A 27,866-nucleotide genomic window follows, 5' to 3' on the forward strand; every position below is an offset into this window, starting at 1 on the left:
CTGGTGCTGGAAGACAGCCTTTCCCATGACTCTAGCAAAGATACTGAAAGGAACGCTTACTACGAGGCCTTATGCTATGTGACTCAAGGAAGTCAAGCAAGGCGAGGTTGGAAATTCTAAGTTGCAGTGTCACCATTATGAGGCAGTAGGCCTCCAGATGATTCTGAAGAATTTGAGTGGATTTTGGACAGTCTCTATCTGGGCAGGAGAGATGCCTCAGTAGTTAAAGAGTGCTTGCTGCTTCTCTAAAAGGACCTGAGTTGGGTTCCTGGTGCCTCTGGTGGACAAACTCCAGCTACAGGGAGTTTGTGCGCCCTCTTCTGGCCTCTAGGGGCATCGCTCACATGCACACACCCACAGCCAAATCTTGGATTGACAAACAAGGGATACAGTGCTGAAAAGATACATAAGAAAGGACCGTCCTTCTAGAATAGCTGGAAGTCAGCGCAACACTCACGCTCATCTTCTTGGGAGTTAGCAGGCTGCACGGTTTATAGTGAGTTTTAATTCAGTAGTTTTGTATATTTGGATGTTATTACATCATTGCATCAAGTACCAAGGTCAGTGGTGGTATTTCATTAGAAGAGAGTAGGCGGTGCTTTCGTGTGTGCGTGCGTGCATGTGTGTTGCATACATCACACAACAGAGAACAGAGTCCCTGGATGAGACCATTGCTTTGTGAGAGGCATAAAGCTACCTAGCTACTGCATAAAATGAAACTGACTGTGGTCCATGCTATTCTGGGTGTTAAACTTGGCAGATGATGTGCTGTGGTGACAGCCAATGTGGAAACTTTGGGATGTAAATGTAGCACAACCAAGCATTCTGGGTAAATGGGGGTGTTGGGGGGCGGGTCATCACCATCACCACAGATCAGCCTTGGTCTCTGTGATTTCACATATAAACCCGGTCTAAGAGATGAGTTAAATGTGAGATTTTTTTCCCCCGTGTATTTTATTCTGTGTATTTCAGGGTTTCCATTCTACTTTTTCTACCTCCACTGGAAATACAGTGTGTTTATTTAGAGATATGCCTGGCCAGGACATTAAACTTTGGTGTCATATCTTAATCATTTGGTTTTCCAGAGGCAAGCAGCTTTAAATAATCAATTGCATAAAAATACATGGATGCTGCACCACCCCCCAAAAAAATCAATTTCCATCATAAAAAAAAAAATTCAGAAGCAACCTCTCCTGTTTGTCAAAATTCATCATTATTAAATTTGGGCAGGATATTAACTTTATGGCTGAAAGGTTTTGGCTGCACAGAGATGAACTAATTTTGAACACATGGCAACTACATTAATTCTCTGAAAAGATGAGTGAGGAGCCCTTCCTATCATATGTAACTTATTAATATTTTGAATTGAATCATTTTCCTAAGTAGACCTGACTTTTTGGGGGTATATTTTTCTCTCCCAGTCAAGAGCCACATGCTCAGCCAAGACAGATTTATGACCTTTTAAAAATAATGACGGAAAATGAGATGGGGTAGGAGGGGACGCGTGTTAGTGTCTGCTCTGCTCTGAGGCCTAAACTGCGAACTCTCCAGTTCTGGGAGCCTTTGAAATGCTGATTCCAGTCTTCTTGTGGGCTCTTAAACACCTTCTCAAATGACCCATTTTAATAACCCGAAAGCTATTATATAACGAGCAGCCATAATTTAGTCCGGGGCTCTAGGGGGACCCGCGCAGTTCAGCAATGAATAGTTAATGCAGGGTAATGCTTATCAGGTTATTAGTCTTCGCTATACAAATGCTGATCGGGGAACGCTTTTATAAGGTGTTTAAAAGAAAATGTAATTAACTGGTTGCATGCTTCTGTTGCAGCTCAAATTGAAATTATTCCATGCAAGATCTGTGGAGACAAATCGTCAGGAATCCATTATGGTGTCATTACGTGTGAAGGCTGCAAGGTAAGCTGTTTGAATTGTTGTTGTTTCTATTCGTGTTACGAGGCATCTTTGCGATTTCTATTTTTCTTTTACCTCCAGTCTACCTTTATATAAAAGTTCCTCCTTGAGCTTCTGAGTGATGACGACAGGGTGTGGTCGGTGCTGTGCTGTTAGACCGTATTCACTGCAGTTGCTTAGAACCTAGCTAGTCCTTTCCTCGAGACGGCGGAAGAATCAAGAGTGAGGGACCAGAGTCGACTGCACTGATGAGATACCTCTGGGATGGAGAGATGATGGTTCAGTGGGGAATAGCATTCTGTGTGCGAGGACGCATTCCCTGGCGTCTATGCGGAAACTCCAGAAATGGCCACTCATGCCCATTACCCCCAGCCGTCTGGGGTAGAGATCCCTGAGGCTTACTGGCCAGCTAGCCTAGCTGCAGCAGTGAGCGCCAGGTTCAGTGTGAGACCCCGTCTCCTGGGGATAAGGCAGGGAGTTTCAGGGAAAGACACTGACATCCCATTCTGGCCTCCCTTGCTGCAAAGGGCATGCACACACACCTTGGATAGCCCATTACTGGATTCACGAGAAGGTATTCCCGTGAGTTTCACTTGGTTGTGACTGTTTCTGTTGCTATTCAGATGTTAAGTTATGGGAAGAACTGAGCTTTAATTCCTGGTGTCACCTGCCCCATCTTAGCCTTTTAATCCCTCAACTTCATCCATAAAGTAGCCATGACACCTGCCCTTCCCACCTGTTAGCATATTCCAAGAATAGGAGGTGCTTATGAGTAACCTGAGAAGTGTCGCTGTGTGTCTAAATAGCGTCTTCCTTATTGCTACTGCGACCATTTGTATTCTGTGACCTTGGAGCCGTGGATGAAGAGCAGGCTTACTGTGAGAATGGAAAAAGGATGCTTATCTTAATCAATCCAAGACCACGCCCCCAAACTGTTATTCAGATTTCCATTGGTTAAATTTTAAATTCTTCTGCCTGTATGGGAAGAGTCCTAAGACCGGGTTAAAGTGGCACAAAATGAGTGGGAGAGTTGCTATTTGATGCAAAAGGCCTGGGAGACAGTAATAGCCAAACCCAGATTGGCCCTGAGGCTTTTTAAGATTGGGGGCTGGGGGGAAATCTGTGAATTTGGTTTGCTTTCCATTAGTGAAAACTAGAATGTATTCGATAAGATAGAATCACCTGCAGATGTGCGGACATAGTGGCTGAGAGATTTGGGGAGATTAGCCCCATCCTTTTCTAAATTCTTCCTTTCACTGCTAATCATATCATTGGCTGATTTACATATATGTAAATGTACCATCTAGACTGCAGGTTAATGGAGGTGGATTTTTGAAAATTATCGTGCATGTTTATTTGGGGCAGGAAGAGGAGAAGCCATGGCATGCATATGGAGGTCGGAGGACGGCTTGCAGGAGCCTATCCTGTGGGTCCTCGGAACTCAGGTCATCGTCTGGGTGGCAAGTCCCTCTACCCACCTCACTGGTCCAAAGCGTGGGACTTTTGTACACCACCAAATCCTTTTGTACTTTTGTAAAAGGTCACCCACCTTTCAGAAGTGGGGAACTTGTTACTTGAGGGGAATTTTGAATTATTCATCTCTGTGGTTTAGGCCTCATGGTACTGGATTAAAAAAAAAGAAGAAGAAAGAAATCTATGCCCCTTTCTTCCTTAATCTGTCCTCTCTGAAATAATTATTTTAAAAATGAAATACTTGGGACTGGAGAGAAGGCTGAGTGTATAGCAGTGCTCTACAAGTGTGAGGTCCTAGCATAGAGCGTGTGTGCTCTGCTCCCGGTATTGACAGGGGCAGAACCAGACAGATCCCCAGAGCTCACCTGCCTGCCACCAGAGCTGAAACAGTGAACTTCAAGTTCAGTGAATCTCTGTCTCAGGTATTAAGAGTGACAGAGGAAGATACCCAATGTCCTCCTCAGGCCTCTTGCATGTCCCACAGATATGGAAAGAAAGTTGAAATACTAACCTAGCTATACACATGACCTGTCCATGACAGCTGGCCCAACTTCAGCCTCTGTGTCCCCGAACTTATGTCCTCGGTGGGAGTACCAGGTCCTCTCTTGTCCCTACAGCAGTGTTTACTCTGTTGTGGTCCTCTGTATGCATAGCCTTTGTGTCTGTACCACCTGTACCCTTGGCATTCTGCCCTAGAAGCCCAGCACTCCCTCTGAGTCAGTCAGCTGTGCCACTGTAGTTCTATTCTATGTATTGAACTGACAATGGATTATCTAGAAAAATGAAATTCGGGCTAGAATGGGGGTGACTTGTATGCTGTGTCTCAGGCTCATTAATAACAGGCTAGTCAGTAAGTCCTGAATTGACAGAGTACACATGCACAAGATACATTTTAAGGCCCACTATTTTTTTTCCTGGAGAAAATAAATAAAAACAGTAAGGCTTACAGCAGTTACAGTCCCAGTATATCCAGACACCTTCATCCCCCACTCCCCGAATCCTGTCCTTGCCACACCTCCATGTTGAAATGGTGTTCAGCTCGTCTGCTCATGTGACTTCCCACAATGAACACCAGTAAACCACTAGAGTGTTGTTTATTCAGAGCTGTATAGTATTATGAGTTTGGTTTTGAGGGATACAGTATGAGTTCTATATTATAGTGTCTGACTGTAATAATTTTCTCCCTAGTTACAGAGAAGTCTACAGATTTCTGCCACTGCCATTCATTATCACATTCTAACCAGGTGGAGATGATCCCACCATGTAAATCATAAATAATTTTCTTTCTGGCAGTATAATGAGACATAGGAGGGTAAACAGCATTATATATCAAATGGATGTGTAATAAGGAGGGGGAGAGGAAATGGTCTGTGTTGTTGTGGCAGTTACTTTTCTATCGCTGTGATAACAGGACAGAGACAACTTATAAATGAAAGCATGTCATTGGGCTTACAGTTTTATAGGGTTAGAGTGTGTGAAGGCATGGCAGTAGGAAAGCCAAGAGCTCACATCTCAAACTGCAAGCAAAAGGTAGAAGGCAGGAGTCTGCTGAAACCTCAGAGCTCGCCTCCAGTGACACACCTCCTCCAACAAGGCCACACCCTCCCAATCCTTCCCAAACAGTTCCACCAACTGGAGACTAAGTATTCAAACATAGGAGTCTATGGTAGGGGCGGGGAGGGGCAGTCTCATTCAAACACCACAGTCACTTTCTGAGCTAGCTGTTTTATAGGTATATCTAAAAATCAGCCTGACCATAAAGCCAGAGACCATGATCGTTGAAGTAATTATCATTTTTCCATATCATTTTTTACGTAAGCAGAAACCGTAAGCTGTGAGGACTCCTCGCTTGCTTCCGGCTCTTCCCAGTTTGCCCTCTGCTCTTACCCTCTAGACAGGGGCAGTGTTCTACATGGCCTCAGAGTCTCAGACTACCTGGGTTGGAATTCTGCCTGGGATTTGTCAAGTGGCTTTATCACCTAGATATCAGTCCGTTCCCCCAGCCTGTTAGGTCAGGGTAGCAAGCTGCTTGCTAGAGTAGCCTCATGCATCCAGGTCAGACACCCAGGAGAGGCTTGCATATGCAGCGAGCCCTTGCATACCCAGAGTTGGCTGTTGTTACCCAAACTCCTCCATACCTTGGCAATGCTCAAGGTAGACAGGTACTATTAATGGGATATCCATGGCCCAGTCTTGTCTTCGGTAGCCATTGGCACTTTTTCATATCAAAGCATAGGATAGTAAAAGTAATACGAGAACTCTACCTTGGGGCCACGTACCATAAGCCCTCTAAGGAATCCAAACATGTCACCGACTAAATCCTCCCTCAAGCAGTTTGTGGTCTATCGGTAGAGAAGGGGTCTGTGTAGGGCAAAAATAACTGTGTGTAAACTCGCGATGCCCATATCCAGCTGATGGCATTAAAGAAATCTGGGCCTGCTTCAGTTTCATAGGATGGGGAGGCATCCTGGGCTATGAGTTAAGGAGAGTGGGGAATGGCAGCCTTGGTTGTAGCCACTGCATTTGGGGAAGTGCATACCCCCCAGCTGGAAGGGAATAAGCGCTGGTTTCTGTGGTCGTGGAGGGAACAAGGGTTCCCTCCAAGTCTTAAGGATGCTGTAACAGGGTTTCATCATCATGAAGGTACATTGCTTGCTCTCTTGAAAGAGTACTATGCTCGTGGTTAGGCCTTTGAGAAATGGCCCAATGGCCACTTACTCTCCCTTCTCCCTTCCCACGGCGGCTCAGCCGATAATGGAACATTTCTGTCACAGACACCTACTTTTTGTTCGTTTTTCAAATCCATAACTGTTTTAGGCTTTCGTCTCTACAGTTTCAACTGTATGGTTGTTTTAAGAGGTATATGGTGTACGTGCAGATACCACGGAAGTCAGGAAAGGGTGTCAGATCCCCTGGAGCTGGAGTGAGATTTGGTTATGAGCTGCGGGAACCGGGGGCTTTTGCAAGAGCGGGAGTACACTAACCCCTAGCCTCTGTTTTTAAGTTTACTGTACAGTCTAGTACTGGGGCTAGTAAATTGCTTTTTCATACTTAAGACTCTTTGCTCTCCATAAAAATACATATAACCTGCATATATATACATACACTTAGAAATCACAGTATACTTACCGTACATGATTCATTTATCTGAGACGTACTCATCAATGACTTATAGCTGAGACGATATCCTCTGTGAAACTTCCTCTTCCAGCCAGTCACAGGGAAACTTAGAATCATCTCTTCATGCAAGCATCTTGTAAAATAACTATAGGAAGGTCTTTAATGATATTTAGAGTATGTTACAGATATTTTTCTCCCATCTGAGGAAATCATCAAAGTGTGCGGAGCTTTGTATGGGCTTGGCTGGAAAGAAACTCGACGACTATTCATTCCCTTTAGGCCCTCCTAGCTCTACATGAATTCTGCCATTTTTGTTATTCAGTTGTTAAACAGTCACTCTGACCCCTGAGCTGGCTCTGTATGGTTTTCAACATTAATGTTTTCATATTTGATATTTTTTATCTGTAATGCTTTAAAATGCCTAGTCCTGGACCAGAGCTCGGCCTTTTCAAATGAACGTCAGAGCTGGGGGAAAGAAGCTGCTACTTCACCCTTCCGCCATCTAAGCCTTCCATTCTGCTGTGTTAGGCGATGAGGTGGGTGGAGCGTCCCCGCTTCCGCCTCCAGCACCACAAAAACAAGTGGCTTGTCCCTCCTCAGCTCACAAACAAACTGAGTTCCAGACGGTGTGGTAGGTAGAATCTTCCCTGCCTGAGAACTAGATCTCTGGATGGTTCTCCTGGGGTTGCCCAGTGCCTTCCTCAGGACTGGATCTGAGACTGTTGGAGCTCAGGCGCTGGCAACACCTACACTTACAAATGGGACACCGGAGGTGATGTCAGCTTCCAGTCAGAGCTCACTGCCACACTCAGTTCCACGAGGAGGAGGTGGGCCGTTATCTACGGAAGAAAGTTTTCCCGGGGAGTGCTTCAGCATGCATGAGCACGGGTGAGGTGGGGGTAGGGCAGTTGTAGTTAGGTAGCTAACTGGTGCTAATGAGGCCACCTGTTCTCCTCTACAGACTCTTTCCTCCTTCACTGCTTAGGAGACTCCTGCTCCAACTCCATTTCTACTTTCTCACTTCCTTTGACTCTTCTTCTCCCTGACTTCAATCTATAGATGACCTATCCTTACCCTCACTAAACCTGGCAGTTACCATCTCTCCCCCACTGACTAGCTTCTCCGAGTTCTGTCCTCACTCTTCCTCGCCCTCCTGAACATTCTTGAAAGGAAGCTCCCAGGATAAATAAGAATCGGGACCTAGGGCATCCTGTAGCCTCAGAGTACTCAGCTCTTCTCAGCACAGGCAGACGCAGAACCCACTTGTACAGTCTCCTGGATTTCCAATTCTTAGTCAGACTGCAAAATGCAATGCTGTGGGCAGGCATAGGAGCACTCACAATAACTCAGAGTCATGAATAAATCTTGGTTGTCAAAAAGCAAATGTGTAGCCATTCCAACTCGTCTGCCATTAGAATTCCGCGAGGCAGCTGTCAGCTGTTTTCTTGTAATTAAACAGCCAATGAGCAGCTAATTAAGACATATGTGTACACAGAAGTGGAAGTGGGTATGTTAATGAACTGTAGGAATCAATTCATTACGTGAAAATTGTCAAAAGACCAAACATCAGATCAGTATTGCAGCCTGTGCTTCATGGAGAAGCAGCCCCAAGCGGGAGGGACCTCCAAGTCCAGGGCAAGACTCCCAAGTACCCTGCTACCACACAGCTCAGTGGCCAGCTAGCCCACATGCTTGAGTGAAATCAGTAATAACCCCAGTGTAAAAAGTCACTGATATTTCAAAAAAAAATAATGAGATAGATCTAGCAAACTAATTTTCCCGCCTGAGTAGAGGTGCAGCCTTTGAGACCCTGTATCACCCTCAATTCCACCATTATCGGTAACTTTCACTACACATCTAAGAAGTGGGTTAGGGGGGCTTATTTTTTCAATCTGCCCCTCATATTTCATATGTTTTCATGATAAAGTGCTTGCTACACAAGTTTGATCCCCGATAACGCATGCCTAAACTCCCCAGAGAATCCCTGAGGCCAGCATAGCCTAACTAGTTAGTGAGCCATAGGGTCCAGTGAAAAGTCCCTGTCAGGGAGGGAGGGAGGGAGGGTGACAGCTCCTGAGGATTGATGCCCAAGGTTGACCTTTGGCACAGTCACCACAAAAGCAAGCCTTTGGAATAAGATGCTCCCAGAATCTAGAACTCAAATCTAGCACCTCCTGTCATCTGCTTGCTCTGAGGTCTTGGACATACAGCTCTATTTCTCTGAACTTTAAACCTGAACATACAACAGATATGCAAGTGGCTACCTTACCCACAGTTGAGGGGGTGTCCTCCGCAGCACCTAGAATGGTGCTCAGACTGTTCCGGGGCCCTCTGCCCACTCCCACCCTGCCATGCATTCAGCAGCAGGTATCTGAGTTAACTGCAATGAGGGGTAGAGTCAGGGCAGGAGTGAGCCTGGGAGGGGCCGGCTCAGAAAAAGTCCCAGAGAAGGGGTGGGGAGGAGATTCTGAGTTTCCAGGCAGTAGCAGATGGAGGTCCTTTAAAGAGCTAGAATACAGCTTGGTCTGTGTCGGACTTTGGGAGGAGGATTGAGTCTGGGAGAGAGATGCCTGCCTATCAGGAGGGTGAAGCGCTGGGGTCTGGCAGGCAGGGAGGGGACTCCAGGGACAGGTCTTAGGATGCGGGTCTGAGTGTGTACTCAGATTAGGACGGCAGAGAGGAGCTGTTGAAAGCCTACGGTTTCAACATGAAACAGGATTGAGAATTTCCACTGCGAATAAGAGATCAAGGCAGGAGACACACATTTCTGAACTCCACATCTTTGTTAGTGGAGGTGGGAACACCTCCACCAAACTGTTGAGTAAATTTCAAATTCTGGACGAAGTGCTTCCATTTTTGTACGCTATTCCCAACCGCATGACCACCGCTTGGACACAGTCTCAGGTTCAGTCTGCACGGGGCCACTTTATTACTTGTCAGTTTAGATAGCCACCAAAAGTAGTAGCCGTCAACTGAGCCCCAAAGTGTAGCGTATGCCAGTTTCTGTGGTGTAAACACTCCACTACTGCAGGCACCCCAGTGGGCCAGCTTGCTGGGGAGTCAGGAAGAATAACCAGTACTTCAGCATCTCCAACTGCTGCCACCCGTCTGACGTACTGGACAGCACCCGTTATAATAAATAATCATCGTTTTTAGTGGTGTTAGGCTTAACAACTGGATTGGATGAATTTCCTGGCATTTAGTATTCACCTCTTGAATGCAGTAGGTGAGCTTTCTGTGGTGAACACCCTGGCTCTAGTCCTAACCCAGGGAGTGGAAGAAGGCCCCACCCAACGGTCTGATTTCATATATATGACCAAATAGCCATTTTGTTTCCTCAAAAGTACGGAGCAATAGACACATCATAAATGAGACTCAAAAATGCACCTTAAAGACAACTGCAGCAGCGAAGAGCTTGCATTCCTCTTCCAGAGTTTAATTCCCAGCACCCACTTAAGTGACTCAGAACCCTCTGTAAACTCTAGGGAATCTCATGCCCTCTCCTGGCCTCTAGACCCTGCCCTCAAGTGTACAGCCCACACCCAGGGACACACATGCATAATAATTTTTATTTCTTATATTTTTGCGATTATAATACAGATACTTCATTTCCCTTTCCTCACTCCAGACTATCCCATCCATATGCCCTTCCTTTCATTGTTTAATTAATTTCAATTAATTTTCATTCTGCATTTTGATAATTTCAATAATTAATTAATTAATTCCAATAATTTTAATCAATTAGTCTTTCTCTTCATTAACTGTTGTTTCACACACACGCGTACTCCTAAGCACATCGGTCCGTACTATGTTACATGTTTCGGGCTCTCCGTGTGATATCGCATAAGCAGCTGATGTGCCCTTCCCTCTCACAGCGTTCTCTGGCTGCCTGTGGTTTCCTGTGTCTGGCTGAAGCCTCTTCAGCCTTCTGCTGCCCAAGTTACCATGCCTTATTGGTGCCCCTGTTCAGCTCATGTTCAGGCAGTCATACCGGTGAGACCATTTCACATCGCTCAGACTCGTGATTTCCTGTGAACTGTATCTCTAAAGGTAGCAGATCTGTGGTGCATTGTCAAAACTTTCGTGGGTGATTCCATCATGTCACCGGTTAAGGGAAATAGGGCCGGATAATCGTTCAACTCCCTCCAGCACTCAAGGCCCTATTGGTGTTACATTTTGAAGGGCTGCATGACAGCCTATAGCCACTAGGTGGTGGTAGTGTGCCACAATCCAAGCCTCTCCTGCCTGAGGATGATCATGGTGACTCTTCGCTGAAGTCCACCATGTCTAGAATGGAACTACTTCAAGTGTGTGGGCGTATCTTTTGGTACTAGTAAAGTTACATGGAGATGTTGTTAATTTCTTCCTTGACAGTCCTTGACTTGAGTGCTGGCTTTGTGATACACATTCACCTCAGAGCTTTACCACAGGCTGCTCAACCTTAGAAACTCATGTCTCAGAGGAACCTTCTCTAGGACGTGCTCCAAGCAGACAAGATCCTGCTTCTCACTCAGCTGGCCCCCCCCCCTTAAGAAGCAAGGGACCCCCTAAGCTTTCTATGTTTTTTTTTCTCACTTCTAATTCTCTCTCCTATGGATCTAAAGCTTTACTTGTTTAACTTGTATAACTTCCTAGACATTTAAACTGCTCAGAAATCTCTCCAAGGAATACTGGGGTAGGTTTTTAAAGAAGGCAAGGGGATAGGAGACAGCTCAGTGAGGTGTTGGTCATGTAGACATGAGGACATGAATTAAAAGCCAGGCGTGGTTGTGAGCATGTGCTTCCCGTCCCCATGCTGCAGAGGGAGGGAGCGGAGACAGACAGATACCTGGGCCCACTGATCAGCCAGCCTAGACTAATCTTGAGTTCCCGTGAGCAGCCCAGTCTCAGAACACAAGGTAGGGAAAGACACAAAAGTCTAAGGTGAACAACACCTGAGAGGCAAACCCCAGATTTGGCCCTGGAGTCCACACAAAGAAGGCAAAGTACTCAGTCTTTCTGAAAATGCAAGTTCAGTTTGACTGAGTCAGGACAGCCTTTCCAGTCCCTCCCTAGAAAGCTCCACCAGAGCCCTCCCATAGGGAATGGGATATTTGTTCCTGAGGATGGAACTCTATCATCTTTGTCCAAGAGAATGGCCTTGTCCTGGTTCTCAGCGCTGCCCTCTCATAGCTGCTGAGTGTTCTTGATGGACTCGACTGAAGAACAAATGTGAGGTGAAGAGGGTTTGTCTGCTGAGTTTTGCCTTCCCAAATCCTTCCCAACTCCGTATCTAGGCAGACAGCTTGGAAGCCAGTGGCAAGCTCCAGGCGTGTTGCTCCCCCTCCAACCCTAGACACACAGAATGCTGCGTTAATTTTCCTCGCAGTTTACAGCCCGGTTCACTCAGACATCCCCAGTGAGCGCGACTGTGAGCCCTTGCCCTGAGTTTCATTGCTGATCACTCGTGAATGAGCCGGCTTCCGACATGGGTGTGGGGTAGGTAAGACAACCAAAGGAGACTACTGCCTCGGGCAGAAAGGGAGATGCTGGAATTGCAGACTGATTCCTCCTGTGGCTCCCGCCCCACCTCAGCTGCTGTAGTAGACTGAGTTGATAAGATGCTTGTACAGTGGCGGCCTGGGCCAGCTGAAGGAACAAATCTAAGGGAAAATCTTAAAGGAGACAAGAGTGTTCTGGAGAGAAGTTTGGAAAAAAATCTCTGCCCTGGCTTCCTGGGAGTGGGGTTTTGAGCAAGTCCTCCCATCTCAAGAGGTCCTTTTACCCTTCACACAAATTAAATAAAATAAAATAAAAATTTTAAATCCCTGTGAAAGAAACGTAGAGGGTGTAGCCAGTGGAATCGATAAATGGACAGAGACCAAAGTGGCCACCCATGGAGGTGACCTCTTAGTGTGTTTTTAAAATATCTCTTCTTGGCTTCCTTCCAGTGAATTCTAAGAAAACTATTCCCACTCCCGTTTTACCAGGGAACACACATGCACGTGGCTTTAAATATTTTGACAGGGGCTGCTTTCCAAGACACTGGACCCTCCATGCAGAGTGGGTTAGAGGAGCCTAGCTCACATGCACCTAACTTACTGGGCTTGGTCCACGCAGACCCCAGGCCTTACACAAAACTAATCACGAGGCCAGTGATGGCAGATTTCCAGTGCCTTACACACCTGTCCGTTGGCCTGTAGAGAAGTGATCAGGAAGCAAAGAGAAAGGGGAAGAGTAGAGTCGCTCCTAGCCCCACTAGCCGAGACCAGCAGCCCTTCTCCTTGAGGGGCATAAGTTTTCATAGTTTCTTTTCCATCAAATATGGGAGCGCTCTCTCACTCTCAGACTGGATTACACCAGCCTTAGATCTTCAGCCAATTTTATCACCTTTTTATACTAAGTTTTTCTGAAACGTGATTTTAGTGATCACCCACAGTATGAGTGCGTACTAGAACTGAAGTCAGTCATTATTGGGCATCTAACCCTCTAGAGAGAGAGCATCCTCTGGATGAATCTTCTACCTCTTTTCTCTAGAAAAGATTCCCAGCTTACAGGACAAGCACATTTTACTTCTGACTCTAATAATTCTGATACAGTAGCCAAATCTGCCTCTAGAAAAATCTGTTGGCTGAAGCCTATCAATATTTTGACATTCCTTCTTCCATTTTCCCTTTACTCCCTGCCCCGCCAATGTCCCCTTGGTTGGAGAGCATCTGTCTTTATCGTTAACGACAGCCCTGAAGATGGCCATCCTCTCTCTTGTACCCTTCGTGGTTCTGCTTCACACAAGCAATTCCTTCGTGTGTTTTTCTTTTGCCCAGGTTAAGATACCATTGAAAGCGCACGCACGCGCGCACACACACACACACACACACACACACACACACACACAACCTGCCACGTACTTTGGAAGTTATGAAATATGCTTCTAAGTAGCACATGTGTTGCATGAGAAATCTATGGTGGATTAGAACATATTTTTAAGTCAGCCATAGTGGGAATATTACACCCATGCTAAGCCTGTGGGTTTCTCCTACCAAAAAAAAAATCACTGAAAAAAAGCTTGCACTCTCTAGTCCGCATACTGAAAGTCAGGAAGTTAATAAACACACACCTTGAGGCCAGCAGCTCCCACGTGTCTCCACACCTTATCATCTCCAGCATGGCACTCAACACAAGTGAGAAGCTGGTGACCACCATACTGGACCTAATCCTAAAGGCCGTGACTCTAAACACTGCTGACTCCCAGCCAGCAAGGACGGAGAATTCGCAATGCAACTAATCCTTGAAGTACTCATTCCACGTGTCATCTGTTTGCACCAATAGGCTCAGACTTGGAGAGTGAGAGATGGCCAAACAGCCAGAGGCTTGAGTGGTAGAGAGAAAACGCCACAGCATATTATGGCACACCCAGACAGAAGCCAGCTGGGTGCAAACACATTTCCCTTAATTCTGGGCAGCCCAGAAAAAAGGTGTTTATCTTACCAAAAAGTGTTTTGGAGGCTGGGGAGATAGATGGCATCATGGGACGGGACACTTGCTGCAGGAGCATGAGAACCTGAGTTTGAATCCCCAGCACCCACATAAAAAGCCAGGCATGACATAGGCACCTGTCGTCCCAGCACTGCAGGAAACAGACAGGAGGCTCACTGAGACCTGCAACCCATCCATTTCAGGTACAGTGAGAGACCCTGTTTCAACGAAATGAGGTAGTGTGACACCAGAACACTCCCTCTGGCCTCCGCAGCACACATGGGACATACATGTGCACACACAAACACACAGGCACATACCTTTGTGTGTACCTCCCACACATGCACCAAAAGAAAAGCTATTTTGGAGATGCAGGTTAAAGGTGAAAATCCTTTGGCGTCATTCCAGCAAGCACACAGCCTTGATCACCCTGATCATGCGTCTTTTACACAGGCAATTGGGTGAAGTTAAAGGAAGTTTTGCATGGGTAAGGGATGGAGGATTAGGCTCTGGGGGTTAATTTTACTCAAGGAAAAAGAAGCGACTTTAATTTCATTAATGGTCTCCTGGACGATTCTGCTCCAAGCTTAACCCTCCATTAAATATTAATGCTACTCGGTGCTCGATGCTTAGCGCCCAGCCTTTGGATATCACCGCTGGAGCTGACACTAACCTGTTCCGTGTTTACAACTGAATCACAGGGCTTTTTCAGGAGAAGTCAGCAGAGCAATGCCACCTACTCCTGTCCTCGGCAGAAGAACTGTTTGATCGATAGGACCAGCAGAAACCGCTGCCAGCACTGCCGGCTGCAGAAGTGCCTGGCTGTGGGGATGTCTCGAGATGGTGAGCCTCTCTCATAGCTGCAGTGGGACAAATGCACGGTGCGGGGCAAGCACTCATGAGACACAGGGCTGCTCCATCAGGGGAGGGTCTCTCCAACCCTTTCCCAGGCCCCTGTGGCAGCTTTCTGCAACCTACAGCACTTCCTGTATTCGTGATCTCCTGGAATCAGCTAACTAGCTGGTGAGGGTAGACAGAGAAACGTCATGTTAGTCAGAACAGCTTCAGGCTGTCGACATTTCAGAAACTACAGGTGCGTGTCATCTGAGAGCTTTCATGCAGGAAACCCAAGCCAGGACAGATTGGTACTGGCCTTATGCTGGTAAGTCTATTGGCACTTGGCAGGAAGTAGTTCTTACGGTAACTGGGTCATCTGAAATGCCTGCCAAAGTCAAATTTTGCACCTTCCAAATGTGTGAAACTAGTGAGGCTCGGTGATAGGTGTCCTTTTTCATTGAGAAGGCATGACAACTAGGGATGGGCCACTTTCCAATTACAGAGCATCCCAAGATCCCTCCGTGAAGCCGCTCTGAAGTGCACTGAGTAACGCCAGGATTCCAGACAGAATCCACGCATGGAAACTGGCAGGAAGTGCAGTGGGTCCATTTTAAGGGCTTTTCTGAGTACACTAACTGACCGTCTCCAGAGATGTCCTGGGGTGTGGGGTGTTATCTGCCCTTCCTACCACCCGCTGTTCTTAGGGCCACCAGAGCCACACAGGTTCAAGCTCACTTTCACTACCTATCCTGTGAGTCTTTTTGCAGCTTTGTCCATCTACAGCATCACACTGACAGTTAGGTATGTCTCCTGCCTGCCTGTTACCAATGCGTTTCCTTAAAAGCTGGTCCCACCAACTGGATACAGTGGTCATCTTATTAAGACGGAAGTTAAAGTATAATTTTAGAGCTAGAGCAGAAGCTTTACTCCTGGGGTTTTCTAAAATAGCCTTTGCCCCTCCCCAAATTAAGTATCTTCAGGACGGTGCCTTATATATGTATGTCATAAAATACTATAGGTTGTTGTGAGAAATCTATTTCGAGGTTTATAAAATTATATACCCATTTTGTTGTCCAGTCCCATCTGAGCTGTGGAAGCTCCAAAATGGCTGAGATCCTAGTTTGTTCCCTCTGTATGAAGGATAGCACATCCTCCTCTGGCAAGAGGAGTCCACCAGCTGGTCAGTGGAGTGGGTTCTCGGTTCCCAACTGCATTTTCATCTCCCCTGCCTTCTGCCCCTCTGTCACTCTGACAGTGCTGGAGTAAATGAGTTCATCCCCCCAATCAGGAATCAATTTAACTGTAATCAATTAGGAGAACTAAATCCCTCCAGCAGAAAGCTGCTGCCAGCCACCCTTGCCGCCTTTAATATGAGGCCCAGTCCTGAGGAAAAGAGCCACAGCTACAGACCCTCCCCAGGGGCTCTTACAGGCCTTGCCCTCCCTTGTTCTTTTTACCTGAGGCTAAATAATTATAGAGAAAAGTATCAATTAATAATAGATCTGGTTAAGATGCCGGGGTTTGTGCCTTAACTACTTGAGAGACAGAGAGGATGACAGCTTGCATCTGGGAGTTCAGGGCCAACCTGGGCATCACAGTGAAATGGCCCCCATCTCCAAAAAGAAATACAGACAAGGCCATGACAGCCTACAGCTCTCATAGGTCAGGCCGACTCAGACATACAATTCTGGAAACTATAGATGGTTTTACCATGAAGAGCCCCAGATCCAGCTGGACATTGTCATCCTTAGGTACAGAACAGAAAGAACACATATTAAAAGGTGAAGCTTCTGCCTGTTTACCCCGTGAATCTCTGCATCTCTGCGTGTCAGTTCAAACACTGCAAAGTAAGGGGCCGGTCTGGGCGGGCCATGTGGTGTATATAAAGTGAACGGATCACTACACCACAGAGCTAGGTGGACCATGCCTGTAATCCTAACACAATACTCAGGAGGCTGAGGTGAGGTGACTACCAGTTCAACTTCGTGGGACCCTGTCTCAAAAAAGAAAGATCAAAACATTATATTCTTAGTGAGCCTAAGGGTACAAGACTACAAAAAAACAAGGGTAGGGTTGCCCAGGCTAGCTTGAAAAAAAAAAAAAAAAAAAAAAAAAAAAAAAAAAGTTATCACCCCGGTAATGTGTTGGGGGTGGGCGTGGGGGTTGGGAAACGGGAGGGGACTTGAAGTTGTTCTTGCTTTGTGGGCGACCTGCTTCTGTGCTGACTTGCTCTGAGACATTCTGGAAAGCTGAAAGCTCTGAGAGGACAACTCTGCACGGTTCAAGGTGTGCTTTACTTTCTCTCTGCCCAGCTGTCAAGTTTGGCCGGATGTCCAAGAAGCAAAGAGACAGCCTGTACGCCGAGGTGCAGAAGCACCGGATGCAGCAGCAGCAGCGAGACCACCAGCAGCAACCTGGGGAGGCTGAGCCGCTGACGCCCACCTACAACATCTCAGCCAATGGGCTGACGGAACTGCATGATGACCTCAGCACCTACATGGACGGCCACACCCCCGAAGGCAGCAAGGCCGACTCAGCCGTCAGCAGCTTCTACCTGGACATCCAGCCCTCCCCAGACCAGTCGGGACTGGACATCAATGGGATCAAACCCGAACCCATATGTGACTACACACCAGCATCTGGCTTCTTCCCCTACTGTTCCTTCACCAACGGAGAGACTTCCCCAACCGTGTCCATGGCGGAACTAGGTAAGGCGGTGTGCGTGCTGCCTCTGGCTTGCTCTTGGTGTTCCCTGTGACGTAAAAGGGGTACAAGGGACTGACCTCTCTGATGGGCAGAATTTCCCCTCCACCTTTCCCAAGATTCAGATGCCAGTCTCGCTGTCTGATTGTTTCCCATGGTGTTCGCCGCAAATGTACCGTACTGGAGCTAGACAGGATGTGTGTAAGCAGCCTGTCCTCCACAGCGCAGAAGGCCACCTGAACTGGGTGTTCACTTAGACTCCAGGTATATTCCCTTATGCCTAAGGTCACACACATACACAGACTCCACCAGCCAAATCTAAGCCAGAGGCAAATTTTGGTAATTTTAAAGTCTTTAAATTGGCTGCTAACATTTTAAAAATTTTTAATTGACACTGGACAGCTGTGTGTCATTTGGGACATTTATGTCATGGGGACAGTGTGCCATTTCAATACATGTGCACGCGGTGTAATAATCAGCCAAGGGCATTTAGCAAATCTATCATATCGAACACTTAAAATTGAGTTATGGGTGAGCATTCAGAAGCCTCCTTTCCACCATTTTCAAAAGGACGGCCATATTGCCATTGTCTGGGCCACCCAACTGTAGAGCCTCATGTGACAGTTTGTTCCTCTTACAGTTCCAACTGTACCATGCACCTGTTGCCCGTTCTCTCAGTCCCAGCCCTGCCCTGCTAAACTTGAACGCTTACAAGAAAAATCAGCTGATAAGCTGATTCGTGGGGGATTTAATTTTTTTTTTAAATTACATTGGGCCAATATTTGTGAACACCAGTTAACCCACTGGTATCCTTGGGGGAATGACCCATCTGGGGTCCCCTCAGGTAACCAAGCTTTGCTGCACTGGTGTGAATTGTAAATGTCTGAGGTAACTTTACCTCTGAACTTGTCCGGATGTTTTAAAAATGACCATTGGTGGCAAAACTGGTAAGATTTCATACAGGGCTCACTTTGCCAAAAGGAAGAAAAGAAAAAGGTAAAAATAAATAAATAAATAAATAAAAACAAACAAAAAAAAACCCCAAAGATGCAAACACCTCTGTTTTCCTCTTGTCAGAGAATGGCCGTTTCTGGGGAGATGCTGGTCTAGAAACGCTGACGGCACAGACAATGGGAATGTTCCCTTCACGAGCATTAGGCTAACACCCTCTCTATATTTAATCAATTTTTTAAATATAGCACTATTATTAGAGAACCTTTGATAAGAGCCTTTACAAATGATCTTCTGTTCCCAGTGATTCTGCACGTGGGGTTATTATATTCCTTTGGGATATTTCAATTAGCTGCTGCAGAGACCAGCGAGCTGCGATGGGGGCCCGCGGTCGTAAAGAACCAGCGGGTTCTGACTTGAGCACAGAAACCCTCGGTTCACAGCCATAAAGGCTGTGTGCTTTAGATGGCACCTCCACCTCTGTACCCCATAAAACATCATTCATATATATATATATATATATATATATATATATATGTATGAAAATTTATATTTCCAGTCCAGCGTCTCCAAATAGAACAAATTGAACGTTCTCGACGGTTTTTCCACAAGCATCTCTTTATGGATCTAAATTTAAATCCTCGGGAGCTGGGGCTCTTTCAGCTGCTCTTTGACCACCGCGCAGCACTAAAGGTGCACCACCGCTCTTTTGATTAGCAGAGGAACCTCTGAACTCAGAAGCCATGCTGAGCAGAGAGAGGTTTGGTTTTTTTCCCCCTGAACTAGAACAAGCAGCCCCCCCCTTTTTTTTTTTTTTTTTTTTTTTTTTTTTTTGCCATGGAATCTTGGTTGTCTGAACCTGAAGCAGAACTGTAATGAAAATTAAACTTTCAAAAAGTGAATAAGGGTTTGATCAAAAGCTGACACGTTCCCACGTAAAGTGACCTGGCTCACCCCACGCCTGCTGTCTCTCCGCCGTGGCGACAGTGAACCTGCGTGTTTGCCTGCCAGCTAGTCCGTGCTGAAACAGGTCCCCGGAATTGAGTCAAAGCCTTACCTCAGCACATGGTATTTTGGCTAAAAGTCCACAAATCCCCGAATAGGGCTATAAAGGGCCAAGCTGGTGCCCTCGAGTCTGTGGACACACCTGTACTGTCACCTCCCACTGGGTCTGGGAGCCATGGGTTATAGCATTTTCCGAGACCAAGTGACTCAAATAGAAACCAAGCTGAAAACTGAATTAGAATTCTTCCAAAAAGGGGTATTTTCTAACCCATTTGTGTGTCAGGCTGGTTCAAGGGAGCTGAATGTGGCATAAAATGGCCTAAGACTGGCTGAACCCTCTTCAAAGCTGCCTTCTATTCTGTGAGGTCTTCTGCATAGCCTATGCCCTGTGGTCCCTTCTCCCAGTTAGTTATTCATTTTACACCCCATTTGCTGCCCCCCTCCCCAGTCTACCTCTCACACAGTCCTTCCTCCGCCCTTCTCCCCTTCTCCTCTCGGAAGGTTGGGAGCCCCTCTGGGCATCCTGACCTTCTTGGAGGCTACACTTTGCCATCAGGATTCAAACAAGTGCAGCTGCACGTAGGAGAGTAAGCCCTGCATGAACATATCCTGAGTTCAATCCCATCTCTCAACAATTATATGTGCAGAACTTGAGCAGCACAGGCCTTCATCCTTGACTAGGAAATCTTGCCCTTGGCATTCAGCTAGTGCCTGAATCATGCATTCCGGATAAACACCCAAGGTTCGTTTTATAAAAAGTGCTAACTGGGTTTGTTACAGCGACTGTTAGTGAGTGCCTTGTGCAAGAGATGGCACAGTGAGACAAGAACCGGTCCGGTCCGTGTGGGTCGTGGTCCCTCCCAGCTTCGCAGTTGGTTGTACAACCCACTGAGCCACACAGCCCACAAGCTGCAACTGTCCCTCGTGGCCATTCACATGTCTATAAAGGTTTGCACAAACTCTGAAGCCAGAGTTCTGCCTCTGGACAACTGTAACACTCTTGCCTCTGGTGCCTAGCCAAAGAAGCGGGGCACTGTCACCTTCCTTCCTCTTCTGAATATACATATTCCGCCACACTGTAGCTGCCGTGTAAATGTTAATTACTGATGCTCTCGATAAAAACAAGATGCACTTAGCATAGGTGATACCAAAAGTTCTGTCCTACCCTCGGGTCTGAGAGGAATCTTAGACGTTGGGACTTCGCACTGGAAGGGCTTAAAGATTGTAACACACACAGCATAATTAACGTGAAAAATTGAGATTTTTCTCGCCCCCTCCCCCCAGTAAGCTTACAGCTTTGCATTGAGCTGCATGCACAGCTGTCCCTGGTCGTGTGCTGTCAATCCAAGGGCAGCAGGTGGAACACACCTGGGTACCTCGGCAGCACCAAAACTGTGAGGGTTGAGGAGGGAGACACTCACTGTGTCCCAGAGCAAGAAAAATAACTGAGCTGAGGTGCTTCACCCAGAAAGTTTGTCTCCTGACTCCTAGGTTTTAGTCCCTCACCATCCCCACCCAGCCTGAGAACCACACTAACTTCTGACATCTTATGCAACCTGGTTATACTCTCCTTTGCTGAAAGGGACGTTTAGAAATAGTGAGGGGCTCTTAAAAATATTGGCCTTGCTAGATCCATTATGAACTGGAATCAGAAACTGCCTGAATGGTTGTCCCCATGTAGCTGCTGCCCCCTGCTGACCTGCTCTGTGCACTGCATTAGTCATTGTCCCTTCCTATTGGCTGCAGTGAAAGCCCCACATAGGTCCAGGCATGAGCCATTTCTGCAGTGCTAGGAATCGAACCTAGGGTCTTGAGCACGGCAAGCAAGCACTCTGCCTCTGAGCAACATCCTCAGCCCTGAGTAAAATTTAAGATAGAGCTTCACTCAGTACCCCAGAAACTCACTGTCACTTAGGCTGGTCTTGAACTCGTGGCAGTCCTCCTGTCTCGGCCTCCCAAGCACTGAGATTACAGGCATGTAGCACCATACTTGGCTCCCAGTAACTTTGGTTAGGACCAATTGAAACCAGGTATTGACCATAACTGGTAAAGACATAGGGATGAGCAATGTGTGAGCTCTACAGCGCCCCCTGGAGCTCATCGTTTTAATTGCAAATCTTGGTTTATAGTCTAGACACTGTCCTCCACAGCGAGAGCTCTTTATCTGAGCGTTCATTTTCTCCTTTCCAACACCCATACTTTTTATCTTAATGAGCAGGCTTCTCTGCCTCTCCTCGGGTCTGTCTCCTTGAAGTGCTTTCTTTTGTTTACGTTCGATTTCTTTTTCTTTTTTTTTAAGTACTATTTATCCAGGCTGCTCTGTTACCTGTGTGTTGCCAGACAGAGCTGTTAGGGTTTATTATGTTTCTGTGTCTCCAAGGAGACTCTGGTTTCAGATTGCGTTTAGGTGAGCTTGCTGTTTTCACACACAGCCCTGTCTCCTCCTGTCTGACGGAAGCCAGAACGTGTTTATAAACAAGCAGGCTCTGTTGCTGTTCCATGCCGTCCTAAGTGGCTTGCCTGCCGTGGACTCGAAACCCTGGGAACATGATCACTTTTCAGTATGATTTGATGTTTGCCAACTCCCAGCAATTCTTTCCAATTCATTTTTTTGGAGATAGGATTTTTGCTATGTAGGCATGTTAGCCTAGAATGTTCTATGTAGATCAGGCTAGCCTCAAATACATGTCCATCCTCCTGTGTCTAACCCAATTTAAGTTATAGACATGTACTATCATGGCCGGCATTTTAAATATTCCTTGAGTCACCCTTCTGTTCTCTGACATTGATTAGCATGCAAACTCTGTCTACATTTTATCAGCTATCTACCTGGTCCTCCTACCCTAGCCTTTCTAGAAAGGCCCTAAGCACAAAACTGCCTGTACCCTGTCCCCAGATGCAATCAATCTTCAATACCTCAGCTTTCCTGCCAGGGTTCAGCTTAGTCCTGTTATATCATATCCCAACTCAATCCTAGACATCCAAGATCCTAGAAGGTGGGCTCCTAGCCAGCCCTGTCTGCTTTAACCCCGTCAAATCTGTCTGCCCCTCACAAATGCCACACGTGTTCCTTCATCCACTTCTACATAGAGCTCATGTCCCTCCCGACCTAACCGACCCCTCCTGCCAACCCTACCCGTCTCCCGGGGTCCAACATGGTATCTCTCCTTTTCTAAGAAGCTTTCTCCAGTTCTATCCAGCCAATCCTAATCTCTCCCCATCCTGATAGTGACAGCCACTGTCTTTATCTTGTGATGTGATGTACCTCACATTTTACATCCTGATGTCTTGAATTATCTTTTCTGTATGTCCACACATGTCCACAGGTGATCAATTCTAGAGACATCTTTGGCATATATTTAGTGTCATCAAAACCCTTACACACGGTGTAACACACAGCATCTGTGTGTGACCCCTGCTCTACACGGTGTAACACTCACACAGCATCTGTGTGTGACCCCTGCTCTACACGGTGTAACACTCACACAGCATCTGTGTGTGACTCCCTGCTCTAAGCGTAACTCCTTTCATTCTCACAGCCGTCCTATGAACAAGTGCTGTTTTCTTTGTTTTGCCAAGGAGGAAAGCAAAATACAGAAAGGTTAAACAACTTGCCAAGGCCATAGATCTCAGAAGTAGCAAGACAAAGACACTCCCAGACAGTCTCAGTCCAGGGTCTCTCTTTCTTTGCCAAACTAGTACATAATCCACTCATGCCTCCGTAATGTGTGTCCCAATGCTTGCTAGGAAAGCAAAGGTAATAATAATAGCTGGTTGTCATTATTAAAGGATAGCATTTCCTCAGCCGGGGAGAGGTTCCAATCAATAAAGTGCTTGCCATTATAGCATGAAGACCTAAGTTTGATCCCTAAGAATCCATGTATTTAAGACAGAAACAAAACAAAAAAAACAAAAACAAAACCTGGGCATGGTGTAAGCACAGCCCTGGGGAGGGAAGAAGAGGCAGACCCAGGGGCTCACTGCCAGCCAGTGGTTCAGTTTAGCTGAACCAAAGAGCTCCAGGTTTAGTGAAAGACCCAGCCATGGGGAAAAAGAAAGCAAGGAGAGCAGTTGGGGAAGACACTCGAGACACATATACACACATGCAAAACTAAAAAGGTTTATGTGCACACTGCGCGCGCGCACACACACACACACACTCTCTCATATAATTTCCTGGCTTTTCAAGAGTCACTTTTGTCAGGGCGGCATCAAAAGCTAGAAGAGGCCGTTGCTCATATTTCCTACCTAACTTACGTTCATCTCCAGACATTGGTAGAAAGCCTATGACAAAGTCAAGGTTACCAAGTCTCTGAGTCCATCATGCTTCATGCAGTCCTGGTGACTTTGCAAAGCCTCTCTCCTCCATTCCCTGGCGCCCAAACACAGAAGACTTCCATCTTCCCTCCACAAAGGAAACCGATGTCAGCACATTGCTGAGTGAGCTGCTCTTTAAGGTGATGGCACAAGCAGAAGAGTGAGTGTTAATTGGTTTCTAAAGCAACGTAGCTGTTCACGGTTGTGATCTCCTGTTTTCTCCCCAGAACACCTTGCACAGAACATATCCAAATCGCACCTGGAAACCTGCCAATACTTGCGGGAAGAGCTCCAGCAGATAACGTGGCAGACCTTCCTGCAGGAGGAGATTGAGAACTACCAGAACAAGGTAGCGTCAGAGGACTTTCCCTTCCCACAAAGGCAACACTGAGAAGGGGGTTGGAGGGAGGCATTCATTCAAGCGTCCAAACAGACCAAGGCTGACCGTGCTGCATCAGAGCTCAAGTCTCTGATCAGGACCTTACTTCCAGAGCAGATCACATGCTCAAGGCTTCGCTGTCTTCCTGAGATGCTAGTGTGTGAAAGTTCAGCTGGGACAAAGTTTACTGTGTTTAAGTCCTTCTGTGTACCAGTTGGAATGATTGGATGGGGCAGCCTCCAAAAGCCCCTGCAAGTGAAGATTTGTGCTGATGCCACAGAAGGAGATTTTGAGGTCTAAGAGTTGGTGGGGGTACTGTCAGCCTCGTGCTGCATGCTTCTAGATTAACAGATGGTTAGAGAGTGTGGACAAAGATGGGGCTGGAGAGGCAGATGGTTCTCTGGTTAAGAGCACTTGCTGCTCTTCCAGGGGATCTAACTTTGATCCCAAGACCCATATCAAATAGCTCACCCGTAACTCTAGCTTCAGGGGACCTGGAAACACACACACACACACACACACACACACGCACGCACGCACGCACACTTTCTCCCCCCTCTCTCCCTCCCCCCCCTCCCTCTCCCCCCTCTCACACACACATTCTCTCTCTCCCTCTCTCTCCCCCCTCCCTCCCCACACACACACACTCACACACCTCTCTCCCTCCCCCCTCACTCACAATCAAACTCCACTCTCCCCCTTCCTCCCCCCTCTCTCCCCCCTCTCTCACACACACACACACACACACACTCGCTCTCCCCCCCTCCACACTCTCTCTCCCCCCTCCCCCTCTCACACACACACTCTCTCCCCCCCCTCCCTCTCCCCCCCCCCCCCTCTCTCTCACACACACACACACACACACACACACACACACACACACACACACACGATAAAAATTAAAGCTTTAATAAAGAAAGACGAAGAGTGAGGTTTGGAAGGTCTGGCTGTAACTGCTGCTCAGAACCAGAACTGAGCCTGAGGGGTGATGACCCTACTTGCTTTTGTCTGTATGATAATGACATGATAATGACCAATGGGGCCACTAAAGTGGGAGGCTAAGCGGAAGGTACTTAATCATTTTGCCTTTGGAAAGAGATGTGGAGGCTTTTTCCAGTGACCATAGAAAGTCGGGCTCGGGAAGGACCATGGAGATGATAGAGATGAAACTGTCCCTTTGCTGTGAAATGGAAGGAAACCATCATCCCTTGGCTATGACGACGCAGTGAGAGCATCCACACCCACCATGGCCCCATGTGGCTCAGTCCCAGGGCTTCATCCCCACTGTAGCACTGGAAAGAACTTTAAACCAACCTTTGTTTTGTATTTTTCTTTTGTTTTTTAAACCAACCTTAAACAACAGGGTATAAAGGGAGAGCAGAGGAGCAAAGCAGAAAGCCCCAGGGCACTGTGATGAGGGGAGTGGCAACAGCTCACGTAGTCTGCCTCTCAGTACAAAGTAACCCCATCATCCCAGCCAAGAGGAGAGCCAGCAAGCTTTGAGAAATAGGGTTTCAGCCCCAGCTCCACTTACACGTACAGGCTCAGAAGCCTCGGAGTTTTGATGTCATTTCAGAATAGAAGATAACTTGTATAATATATGAAATAGGGATGCCATCAAGCATCTGACTCAGTAGGTACAGACCAAAAAAGATGTAGTTGGTACCCCTTTTCTTCCCTTCACCCTGAGTAGAGCATGGGTAAACTCCCTAAATGAAATGAACTGCATAAACCAGATTCTCCTCTTACTGTGGAGCCCACGGCTACAGCACTGCTGTATATTGGCTCTCCTGACTTGTGTTTAGTTGTTGGCCCCATCCGCTCGTAATATGCCTCACGTTCTACACCCCCACCTCACTGCCCCCCCCCCAATTCCACTGCCTGTAAGATAGGAATCTCAGTAGGCAGAAAGGATCTGGAAACAAGCTTTTATAACCTAAGTAACAGAGACTATTTTTTTTTTTAATCCTATAATCTTTTTTTTAAACCCATTTCCAAAGAAAGCTCTTTACCAGCTAGGGAGCGAGCCTGGGGCCAGCGAGCGTGGGTCCCCAGCTATGTTAATGCATCTCCCTTTTTCACAGCAGAGAGAGGTGATGTGGCAGTTGTGCGCTATCAAGATTACAGAAGCTATCCAGTATGTGGTGGAGTTCGCCAAACGCATCGACGGGTTTATGGAGCTGTGTCAAAATGATCAAATTGTGCTTCTAAAAGCAGGTATGTGTGCTGCGAGCGGATCCCAATGTCACTCCTGGCCGTTTCCACCTGCCTGTTAAAGAAGCGCTTGCTAAGGAAGATGCCGAAGGCGTTTTCTTCAGCGAAGAGTAGCTCGGGGTGCACTTAGCAGAAATCGAACCCTTTTTATAAAAACATTTTAGAGATGTGTTTAGGGGGTGCTGAGGAGGTGACTCTGTGGTTAGAGCACTGGCAGAGGACCCAGGTTCAATTCCCAGCACAGACATGGAGACGCCACCATAAATAGCTACAGTTCCAGGGGACCCAGTGTTCTCTTCTGACCTCCATAGACATCAGGCACACACACATACATGCAGGCAAAACACTCTTACACTAGTTATTTATGGTGTGTATGTGTACATATATTTTTTAAAGATATGTTCAGAAAGCATTTCTTGTGTTTCCCTATTTTTCTGGGAAGAAGGCTACACTAGGGAATTTTTGCATTCCCAAATCTTACTATGACCCTTTAGGCCCTGGTGCCGAGCTGTTGGAAAGATGCTTATGGCTTCAAAGACTTATTCCTGGGCTGGATTGTTGTAATAAATATGCATAAGTGTTCCCCTCTGCAATGGGAATCAGTCTTCATTCCTTCTGCCCCCTTGGACAGGGGGCCAGTGTGACTAAGAACACAGGCGCTACCCTGTACACAGCGCTGTGCCATCACCTCGGAAAGGAACTAAGATCTGTGGGATGATGCTAACCAATCCTTCCTCCACGCAGGCTCTCTAGAGGTGGTGTTTATTAGGATGTGCCGTGCCTTTGACTCTCAGAACAACACCGTGTACTTTGATGGGAAGTATGCTAGCCCCGATGTCTTCAAATCCTTAGGTAAGGAAACCTCACATTTTTGTCTCTGTAAGTGGGGGTCATGTGCAAGCATGTGGCTGGATGGAACCTCTTGGTGCACAATGGAAACCGGTTCTATGGAACAAAAATTGCAGGGCGAAACACCTATTTTACTGTATATAGTAGCCATTTGCTATAAAACACTCGGCAAGCGGCAAATGTCTTCGTCTACATCATACATAATTTATGCTCAAGTTCAGTTGTAAGGTGGCCATTGAGTGAGTTATCGCATGGCCTTCCATTTTCAATACATACAGTGTTCAATTAGTGGGAAGAATGTGGCGCAGATGTAAAAATGAAGCTAAGGTGTAATAGCCCACCATCTCTGACCGCATACAAACCGTTCAGGAAAAGGAAATGTAAACATCGAAAAGTCCAGTAGCGCTAGAGAACACTATGACATGTGCATCATAAAAGAAGTTGTTTTGACTTTCTACAATTTAAATAATCAGAAGGTTGCCATTGAGGAGACACAAACGGAGCCCAGGATATGTTAAATGGCTTATTTTCCATGCGAGAGACAGGAGGTTTAGCTCAGAGCAGTGCAGCCCACAGCCAATTACAAATACTAACCAAGATACAACAGCCACAAAACATAACTGATCTGAGGTGGGTTGAATTGTTATTGTGA

At 46.7% G+C, this 27,866-nt stretch overlaps 1 protein-coding gene across 3 annotated transcripts in view; it reads left to right on the forward strand.

Moving 5' to 3' along the window:
- Positions 1–27,866, forward strand: part of Rora (RAR related orphan receptor A) — a 722,958-nt gene that overhangs the window by 690,161 nt on the left and 4,931 nt on the right. For all 3 annotated transcript variants that reach the window (XM_032909335.1, XM_032909336.1, XM_032909337.1), the window contains 6 exons: positions 1,829–1,914; positions 14,661–14,802; positions 17,109–17,504; positions 24,000–24,121; positions 26,236–26,368; positions 27,110–27,217. In XM_032909335.1, the coding sequence (XP_032765226.1) occupies positions 1,829–1,914; positions 14,661–14,802; positions 17,109–17,504; positions 24,000–24,121; positions 26,236–26,368; positions 27,110–27,217 (987 nt within the window). The remainder of the gene's footprint in view (positions 1–1,828; positions 1,915–14,660; positions 14,803–17,108; positions 17,505–23,999; positions 24,122–26,235; positions 26,369–27,109; positions 27,218–27,866) is intronic.

This window comes from Rattus rattus, chromosome 8, assembly GCF_011064425.1.
Source record: "Rattus rattus isolate New Zealand chromosome 8, Rrattus_CSIRO_v1, whole genome shotgun sequence".
In the NCBI taxonomy this organism is placed as follows: Eukaryota; Metazoa; Chordata; class Mammalia; order Rodentia; family Muridae; genus Rattus; species Rattus rattus.